Source organism: Portunus trituberculatus, chromosome 36, assembly GCF_017591435.1.
Source record: "Portunus trituberculatus isolate SZX2019 chromosome 36, ASM1759143v1, whole genome shotgun sequence".
Lineage (NCBI taxonomy): Eukaryota > Metazoa > Arthropoda > Malacostraca > Decapoda > Portunidae > Portunus > Portunus trituberculatus.
Genome location: NC_059290.1, coordinates 5068272 through 5079224, shown reverse-complemented (window position 1 = coordinate 5079224; position 10953 = coordinate 5068272). Strand labels below are relative to the sequence as shown.

At 41.0% G+C, this 10953-nt stretch overlaps 1 protein-coding gene across 4 annotated transcripts in view; it reads right to left on the bottom strand.

Moving 5' to 3' along the window:
- LOC123513603 overlaps window positions 1-10953 on the bottom strand; it is a 75054-nt gene that overhangs the window by 16362 nt on the left and 47739 nt on the right. For all 4 annotated transcript variants that reach the window (XM_045270863.1, XM_045270861.1, XM_045270862.1 and 1 more), the window contains 2 exons: window positions 494-679; window positions 1-103 (listed from right to left, as the gene is read on the bottom strand). The exon at window positions 1-103 is cut by the window's left edge and continues 89 nt beyond it. In XM_045270863.1, the coding sequence (XP_045126798.1) occupies window positions 1-103; window positions 494-679 (289 nt within the window). The remainder of the gene's footprint in view (window positions 104-493; window positions 680-10953) is intronic.

Here is a 10953-nt window from a genome sequence, read left to right as displayed (position 1 = left end):
CATCAGATTGATTATCCTCACATTGCCTATAATCACAGGCAATGACAGAGAGTTGCTTCAAATTAACTAATTCTTCTAATGCAGCTTCTATGCCTCCAAACACCTGTTGAGAACAAGGAGCAATTAACTAAGAATATCATCAACCACTAATGTTGAGCAGCTGACTAGTCACTGTACCTCAGTAAAAGTCTCTGTTCCACATTCACACTAAAGAAAAATCCAAACTAGAAATTGGTCAATGTCAAAAGAAAATTTCTTCCCTGCAGATAGCAAAATAAACTTCATCTTCTTGGTTAATTATGGTATGAAATGAGACCAGAAATGATATGTCAACACATGAGACAAAATATGACAAGTATGCTATAAGATTACAATGGGAATGATAAATATGCAATGAGATGACACTGCTAAGGTGCTACATGAGATGGGGAACAAAATACATAGAAATGGGTGCTACATGAGATGGGGAACAAATACATAGAAATGAACTCACCAAATAGGAAGCAGGGAGGCATGATGTACTGAACAGATTCAATGTCTTGACAGAAGCAAATTTTGACAGGAAGCTCTTCATCATTTGCCTAAATTCTTCCAAGAATCTCTCACATACACCCTTCTCATGATTGATCTCAGTAGTAGCAAAGTTCAGTGTCAAAGACTCAAGAGCAGGAGGCAGATTCTGAAAAGACCACAATGAATTAGCACTTTCAAGGAATATTTCCTCTCCCATTCTTATTAAATTTACTAATCTATTTATACTTATATACAGGTATTTTTCAATTAATGCGTGTTCAGATTATGAAATTTTGAAATAACACAAGGTAAAAAACCATAGTAATTTTTTCATAGTACGCAAATTATTCAGAATAACACAATTACAAGATGCTTTGCAGGTATGGCAAATCTCAGGATTCACAAGATTCCGCAAGATATTTGTTTGGGCTTCCATATTGTCATCACAGCTGATCGCAGCACAGAGATACTTTACCCCTCAAGACAGCTAGTGATGCATAGTATACATTGTGAGAAGTGTCAGCATGTGCTATCTTGCCGTCAGTAAGATGCAGTTACTTTAGCGATGATGATCTTTTGTTTATTCCAGCCGAGAGGTAAACAAAAGCATTTTTAATAGGATATGTGCTGCAGGGACCAAATTCCAGTCACTCCCTCAGACGTAGTGTTTCCAGGAATAGATTAATTTACTTTCCAATGATTCCTTTGGGGAAAATGATTTTGGTTCATGAATATACAGTAATACTCCGCTTAACGAACAGGATAGGGGGTATCAAAGCTGTTCGTAAAGCGAAAATTCGTTAAGCGGATGTAATTTTCCCATAGGAAATAATGGAAATAGGGGGATGCATTCTGGACTGGTCTCCAACATACCACATAGGTAAAAAAAAAAAAAAAATGCATGTTTGGCAGCATATTGGGCCACCGGTGTACCACTACTTTTATGTTGTCATTGGAGTCAATGGAAGTTAGATGAGCTACGTCCAAAATCTCTAACATTCTCACATTAATGTTCACAAAACAACATTTCTATTAGCTTTTTACAAATCTTGCCCCCAAGAAAGGATTGTTCTGTAATGCATAAAGTGAAATCTTACATGGAATACCAAAAAATAAAGCAGAGATGAGATGAGCCACGGACGAAGCGGGAGACTCGTGGCAACTCGGCTTCTTCTTCTTCTTGTGACACTTTTAGCTTGGTGTGTTGTCTTTCCCCATGATATTTGTTTCCACTCCTCTATTGCCTGCTATAATGGATATCATAACTTAGTATTCATATATGCTCATACCATGAGGATAACCTCAACTCCATGGCACTGAGTGACAGTGAATTATTAATGAAATATTGTGGTATTTCATTAGTAATTCACTATCACTCAGTGCCCGCAATCAGGTTATCCTGGGTGGCATGACGCTGATATGATATCCATTATAACAGGCAAGAAGGTGGCTAAACATCATGATGAAAGTAACACAAGCAAAGGGTCGAAGAAAAAGAAGCGACGGTGGCGCGGTCTCTTGCCGTCTCTCATCTCTGCTGTATTCCATGTAAGATTTCACTTATGCATTACAAACAATCCTTTCTTGCAGACAAGGTTTGTAAAAACTATTAGAAATGTTGTTTTTGAACATCATATATAAGACAGTAACACTACCTCAAGAAGTGGTGTTCCCAGCAACCTCAGAGCAACCTGATAGCAACCTTGTCACCGCCAGTACAGTAAGATTGGTCATCTCACGGTAAATTGGTACTGGACTATCGGCCGCGAGATGAAAAATTGCGAGATGAGCGATATTGAAATACATGTAAATAGCATAATTGGTTCTTAGGTATGGTACATGATCATCCTATAACTTGAAATAACCGTCCAAAAACACAAAATATTTTGCTGAAAATTGTTCACATAAATGAGGTTATGTATAATCTGTATGTTAATAAACAATATTAAACACTTTTCAACATAATAATAAAGGTTAGAATATTTTTCTACTTACGTTACGAGAGTCTGTGACTGGCTTGAGTGGCCTGGCGTGGTAGTGGTGGGGAGCCGTGACTACTGGCTACTTGCTCCCTCCTCCACTGTTTGTGCATCACCCCCAGCACTGAGTGCAACCTCAGCTTCAAAGCCATCAAAATCCAGAGCGATGTCATCTTCCTGTAAAAGGCCCAGCAGGTCGTCGACATCCTCTTCATTTTCACCTGGTTCAGCTGTTACGTTAGCCAGAGCATTGGCAGCCTGTGATTGACGGAAGTATCCTGTGATCAGTGACTGGTGGCGAGTATTAACACGAGACATGTAGAGGTCTTTATAAATGTTCATCACTTGATCAAGAGATGGCTGTAATATGCTGCGTGGATATGGGCGCCTGTCATATTCTTCCAGTTGTTCAGTCAGCCGTGAGAAGGTGGTGAGAATCTCCGTCAGTTGCCCAGTTGTCGGTTTGCCTGGCTGAACATTTTGCTCCTGCTGTCCATCCTCTTCAGGATCATCTTGAGCTTCATCTTCCTCAAGCATCTCCTCAATAGTAGCCTCCTCTTGATGGATACCAATAATTTCTTGCAAGTCACTGGCCTCCACAGCCGAAAAGCCAGGTGCAGGGATCAGACGTGCAGCTTCTACAGTCTGCGAGAGTGTGGTGGCTTCCTGCTGGCGCTCACGCACAGCAGTTCTGACCTCACCTAACAAAAACTTCCAAGCGTGTAACACTGTAGCTTTGTTTATTTTCTGCCAGGCCTTCACAATGCGGTCAACAGCATCCTTAATGTTGTAGTTTTTCAAAAACTGGTTCACAGTTAACACTTCTTGGGTCTGAGATGGTGGTAGGTCTAAACTGGTGCTGGCGATCGGTTCATCGGGCTCATCCTGGTCACGTACACTTAGCTCAGCCTCAATCCTCTCTAGTTCTTGCAGCGAGTCAGTCTTGACATGCATGTCATCATAGAGAGACTGATAATAAAAGAGCTTGACGTTGCAGATGAACTCTTTATCAAGAGGCTATAGAAGTGATGTTGTATTAGGCGGGAGGAAGATAACTTCTACATTAGGATGACGCCCTATTAGGAATTTACCATGCCCCGGAGCATTATCCATACAAAGCAGCACCTTGAAATCTAAATTCTTCCTCTTGCAATAACTCTGGGCATCAGGGACAAAATGATTGTCGAACCAGTCAGTGCACAGTGCCGAAGTGACCCAAGCCTTCTTATTACTGGCCCAATAAATATTAGGCTGGTTCATATTGCAATTCCTGTATGCTCTAGGCTTAGCAGAGTGATAGATGACTTGGGGCTTCATCAAACAGTCGCCACTTGCATTAGCTGTGAATAAAACAGTAATGCGGTCCTTGGAAGGCTTCACACCCCTAGCTTGTCTTTCATTCTTGGCGATGAGGGTTGATTTTGGTGCCCACTTCCAGTAAATCCCAGTTTCATCACAGTTAAAAATCTGGTCACGGCTGTAACCGCCTTCAGTCACAAGACGTTGAAAAATCTCTGGGTAAGTTCTGGCTGCTTCCTCATCTGCTGATCTGCTTTCACCATGCTTCAGGGCATACTTAACTTCATATCTTTTTCTTAAATGCTGCTAGCCAGCCTACAGAAGCCGCAAAATGGGGTGGAGGGTTAACATTTTTCTTCCGGCACACTGAATCAAAGTACAGCCGTGCTTGTGATCTTATTGCAGGGCCAGAAAGATCACCCTTCTCTCGATCCCTTCTGATTACCCATTCATTTAGGTAATGTTACATGATTGCAAGCAATCTGTTGCGCTGTGAAGTATCAGCCAGTGTGCGTGCTGAGGGAAACCGAGAAAACACCTTCACGGAAGCAGCCAAGTTTTCTTTATTTTTGCGCACTGATCGTACTGTTGATTCAGGAGTTAAACTTACGCATTATGTCACATGTTCTTGCACCATTGTTCATCATCTGAACCATTTCTTTCTTTTCCTGGAGAGTATATTTTCTGAGCTTCACTCCCTTTTGATATTCACACTTCTCACGTCCACCACGTTTTTCACCAGAGTTTCCACCACGATTTCCGCCACTACCACTCACAGAACTCATGTTCCTTGTTATTTCAAGTTATTGTACTGCCACTAGAATGTTTTCACTTTAACAACAAAAGTAAATATGCACCACAACACAACAAAATCGCAAAATTGTTGTTGACCCAGCTTCTGCCCTGATGTGACCGACCTAAGCCAACCATTAAACTGGCGCGCCAGCCTATGCACATGCGCGAGATGTTCATTTACCACCGCTAGATGGCAGAAGGTGGGAAATTTGAAATAGGCACGAGATGCTAAATTCGCGAGACTATATTACGCGAGATGACCGTTCATACTGTATTGCCTCGGCACCTCCTGTTACTTCTATTCTTCCTGATCCTGCCTTTCTTTTATTTTTCTTTCTCTTGTCTTCCACATCTGGTGCAAAGTCTCTTTCTTCTCCCTCAGTTTTGTTTTCTGAACAAAAACGTCTGATTTATTTTCCAACTTCCTGGTACAGCTGGTGCAGGTGCCGAAATGCCGTTAAAGACAACACTATGTTCCCACGGAAATTTTGCCGTTAAACACGGGATTCCGGTAAATCGCGTGCCGTTAAAGCGGGGTTCAACCTGTATAGGGTAAAGTCCGGCAAGGGGGTAGACCCCCGGACATTTTCCATTGCCGGACATTTGCCATTCCCGGACAAGCCTTCCCCCCTTTTAGTCCGGCAAATCGAGGGTTGAGTGTATATATATATATATATATATATATATATATATATATATATATATATATATATATATATATATATATGCAGTGGAGACTCAATACTTGAACTTAATTAATTCCAAATGGCTGTTTGAGTATTAAGAAGTTTGACTATTGATACCTATAAATCAGGTAATTCATTCAAGCCATTGCCAAACCCAAGTTTAGAAAAAAGCAGCGGTTTAATTTTGCAGTTGCCGCTAGCACTGGCACACAGAACCAGGGTTAGCTTGTCTTTTCAGGGGCTTGTGTCCTGGCTTTATTATATAAATCAAGTTGGGTATTATTTTATTTTTTTTTCAAAACAGGCCAGTTTCATCATAATTAATCCCTAAAACTCGGGATGATGAGATTTTTAGCTCGTACTAACTCGGGAAGTTTGGCGAGAAACACACAAAATAGCTTGTATTCACATACTAATTACACTTGGAAATTCAATAAACGAGTGAGAACAAATGGTGTTCTGCCCACAAGCAACTCTTCTTCTTTGCAATGCAAAAAAAAAAACCAGAAGTCTCTAGATGCTATGGTTACCAAAATATCACAGGTTGAATGAGGTGGTATCATCGATGTAAGTGACCTTGCGTCCGATCAGATCCAGTGGCCTTGGCTAGAGCAATAGAAAACGGGCCCCTTATATCCCCCTCCCTCTCTCTCTCTCAATCAAAATATTTGCAAAGTGATCTAATTTGCATATTTTTTTGCAAAAACATATAAAATACACACAATAGAAGTTGCTGGTGGTGGTGGTAGAATGTCCTCCCTCTTGGTGGTTGAACCTCCTATATCCGTATCAGAGCCCAGAACATCACTATCTTTGCTCTCTATTACTGTAGAAACTGTTAATTCCAAAGCCCTTCTGATACCATTCTCATTCAAAAGTTGTCTCCCCACATGGCGAGAGACCCGAGGTGTACAAGTAAGGTGCACCTATCTCAATGCCAATGGGCATTGAGATAGGTGTGACGCCATATGACACGTCATCGCTCATTAGCCACTCATTATGTCCTGCTAAGTATTCAGTATTGTTTTTGCCTTAGTGAGCACGCGTACGGAGGATTTGACTGCCATAGTGTTTTTTGCCCTACTAACTTGCCATGTCTGACCTGGAATATGTGCCAGGGGATAGTGAGGATAGTGATGATAGTTGTGAGAGTGACTGTGATTATGACACAGATGATGACATAGGAAATGATGTAGAGCCTGTGGTTGACCAGGGGTGGGCCCAAGCCCAAGCCATGGGAGCCACAGCCGGGTCCCAGTGGCACTGGCACCCACTATTCCTCCCCCCATCCCCTCCCCACCAAGCCACTCAAGCCTATCATCGCCCATGTGAATGTGAGTACAATAATAATAATAATAATACAATTACGCATTATAATATATATTATTATTTTGTAAATTAGTACACAGCCTATTGGTAATACAATACGGTATTATTACATTATTATTGTTATTATTATTATTGTTGAGCAAATAACATAATCTAATTACGTAATTGGGGTAAAGGTGTGAGGCGACACTGGTGGTGTACTTGGTGGTGTAATGGGAGATGCGGGTGGTGTGCAGGACGGGCGAGCAGCAACCCACGCTTCCACCCATTCAAGTGGGTTTGCACCTTGTATATATATATATATATATATATATATATATATATATATATATATATATATATATATATATATATATATATATATATATATTGACCTTTTTTGGCTCAACATATAGTAGAGACATCAATGAAGCATATATCAGAAATATTCAGGCCATAAAATATTTTTTTACATACGTAAACGTAACCTAAATTTACGCTATCGATGTGAGGCAACCGAACCTAACACAAACAAACGAAGCCTACCATAACCTTCAATGAGGTGTCTACTATCTGTTGAACATAAAAATAAAGACATATGACCATAAAAAATGAGTGAAAACATGAGTTAATTGAGTGCGTAGTGGCAGCGCGCAACAGGTTTCAGCTTGTACACTGGGTGGGGCGTGGCGGGGGGGCGCCCTTGTGGCGAAGGGGTTAATGAGAGCACTGGTGACTAAATCCCTGCCAGATCTAAGGATTAGTGGTAAAGACAGGTCATGTCCTGATAGGGTTTGAGTAGGGTGGAGCTCACAGTTGGGGTTGGCCAATCACATTGTGACACATTACTCTCATCCTCTGTCCCTCCCCCTTTTCTTGGTTCAGTTCGCTTGTATTTTTTATTATGTTTTGTACTGCTGAAGATGAAGGCAGTGGGCCTTTGAAACGTCCACATTAAATACTTCAAGTCTATAACTGTGGGTTTACTGACACCTTTTTCATTGTACAAATCAATAGATTTTAAACTTATAATATGCTGTATTTAAGATATTGATAGTACAGTGGAGGAAAAAAAGGCTGGCCGGGTGGGAGGCCGGCCAGCATCTATATCCATGTTTGATACCATCCATATTTCTCTGAAGAAAAAATGCCCCGCGAGTAATTGACTACATAGTAACCTTACCCCATCACTCACACATCAGTTGCAATAAATATTGTCTCAGTATCAATCAAGACAGTAGTGGGGATACATTTTTTTCGTCATGACCGTTCTCCCGCGCGCCTTGAAAACTGCTGTGTCTGCCGTGCATAATCGTGTGTGACATCCATACCTCATGAGTGGGAAGCCCCTTGACCGTGATACAAGGGTCAGTGTGATTCAGTGTCACAAACTGGGCCTTCAAACGAAGGATATTGTCAAGGAAACGGGTGTGAGTGAGTGAAGTGTTCGCTGCTTGGTTGCTCGGTTCCAAGCGTCCCCCAGTGCTTGTGTACCGACTCCTGCTAACTAAGAGTACTGGGAGACCAACGAAAATCAGTAGAACTTCGCTCAGAGTTCTGAAGCGGTGCGTGGACGTCACTCCCACCCTTACGGCAAGGAAACTTAAGGAGGAGAACCCCCAGCTACTTGGCAACGTGACCGTTAGGACTGTGTCTGGCACGCTCCACAGACGACTCGGTTATAGGAAAGTGGCGGCACGTCGAAAACCCGCTTTAAATGTACACCAGAGGAAAACTCGTCAGGTATTTGCAAAGAAATATTTGGAATGGCCATCAGAAAAGTGGCATAGTGTTCTTTGGAGTGACAAGTCATTATTCGTTGTGAGTGACACAAAGGGAAAGAGGGTGTGGGTGAGGAAGGGTGTCAACAGAGATGACCCCAAGTATTGTGCCCTTACAGTAAAACACCCTCCATTCCTTATGGTATGGGGTGCTTTTGGGTATGGTGGTAAGGGGCCATTAGTGGTGCTTCAGAAAAATGTCATGGTAAACCAACAAGTTTACCTGAACATTCTGAAAGAAAATCTGGGGGAGTGTTTTGCCAACAGTGGTGCCGAGATTCTCCAGCACGACAAGGGCCCTGCACACAGGGCACACTCCATCTAAACCTGGCTTCAGCATAATGAGGTCGAGTATATTCCCGACTGGTCAAGCAACAGTCATGACCTCAACCCTATAGAGAACTTGTGGGGCATTTTAGAAAGGGAACTGAGGGAAAGAGACACCTCTACAGTGGAAAAATTAGAGGCTGAGTTGCGTGCTGCCTGGGAAAGGATTACCGCCTCTACACTCCAACATCTGGCTGACTCAGTTCCAACACGCCTTAGCAAGATCAGGAAGACTGGTCTTTCATCAAATAAGTAGCCATATGTTTGTAAGTATTACACGAATTTACTCTTATGTTGTTCTTAACTTTGCAAACCATCTGGGGGTTGGGGAGGCAGCAAAAGTTAGCGCGGTTATTTTGAAGGTAGGGATCGGCGACCCGGCCAGCCTTTTTTTCCTCCACTGTATTACTAGATAATCACAAAAAAATTGTTTTGACCAACTTCTCCCAAAGCTATCCATACAGGACATCTAATGTCAATACAGAATACCAAAAGTATGAGCAACATCCGGTGGGTTAGTTCTGAAAACTCTCCATTTATAACACATGCAAATCAAACATAAAAAAAAAAAAAAACAAATAGTTTGGCAATAAAATACAATAAAACTAGCTAATGCTTAACTAGCCTACTGCTTGTTTGGGACTCAAAACAACTGTTGTCCGTGTGATACGAAGAAATGCCTTATCACTTAACTTCACTTAACTTTAATTTCCTCATTGCTTTTTTTCATACATTCCTCTTTTATTATCTGCATGGCATTTAACAAAATCACTGTCCAAGATTTGTTTTATCTTTCTTTTCAAAATGTTTTGGAAGTGAATTAGGCATGAGTCATTACATGGTGTCACTTGCTTAGGACCCCATAGCCAGAAAAAAAAATTTAGCCAAATTTACATACAAAATGCACCAAACACTAGCACATGAGAAATGCTTAAAAAAAAAAAAAAAAAAAAAAAACTCATGTGAACTGAAAGCAGCAGCGTACCTTGAGCTAGTCCATAACTCAAATTTTGGCTCACAAGTCAAAGCAAAATATCAACTGAGTAATGGCTCGTATCATGGATTACTTGTAAGTCAGGACACTCATAACTCAAAGTATGTACTGCATTTGACAGCATATAAGACACACCTTCTTCCAAATATTTTAGCTAAAAAATATTAATACATCACTGGGTCATGGAAACAATAAAAACACACATTCTCATTTCATTAGTTCTACTGGTACCCAACATTCTCTCTCTCATTCCTATCACATGGACAATCACCGAGGTCTTATCCCTTAATATAGCGATGTAAAACTTCCAACTTCTTTTCAATGGTTAAGTCTTCTTTGATTTCTTGGAATCACTTTCCTGTGAGAGATGCTTGTATGCCATAGTATAGGACACAAGGTGAAAATGCAGAAAAAATATCCACTCACAGTGGAGGTTAATTCCAGACTGAAGAGTAAGGATTAAGAAGGAACTGCTGAGAGTCTCTGAACTATCACTCTGTGCCACATACGGAGTCAAGGGATCCTCACGGCATGATCATATATGAATACAAAGATATGATATCCATTACAGCAAACAATAGAAGGGCAGAAACATACTGAGGTGATAGCAACAGACAAACTAAAGGGGGTGACAAGAAGAAGAAGAAGAAGAAGAAGAAGAAGAAGAAGAAGAAGAAGAAGAAGAAGAAGAAGAAGAAGAAGAAGAAGAAGAAGAAGAAGAAGAAGAAGAAGAAGAAGAAGAAGAAGAAGAAGAAGAAGAAGAAGAAGAAGAAGAAGAAGAAGAAGAAGAAGAAGAAGAAGAAGAAGAAGAAGAAGAAGAAGAAGAAGAAGAAGAAGAAGAAGAAGAAGAAGAAGAAGAAGAAGAAGAAGCTGCCAATTGGCAGTCACTTCTTCTTCTTGTGACCATATCTTTGTATTCATATATGACCACTCCATGGCATTGAGTGATAGTTCAGAGACCCAAAGCATTGCGGGTGCGAGTGATGTCATCGAGTCAAGTTAACCTGCATTAAATTGAATAAATCACTTTATTTCTTTAACCTCTTCACTAAAGGCAACAGAAAATGGCTTCTGGCACCATATCTGGGCTGGGTGGGAATAGAAAGATACCTGACTCAGAAGAAGGCCTCTCTCTCTCTCTCTCTCTCTCTCTCTCTCTCTTTCTCTCTCCACTACAGAAATAATGATGATGGCAAGTCATTTTTCATAATAGGTACATACAGTAGGAAATAAAGTCACATAACTTTTAGGGAAAAAATAATCATAGTCTG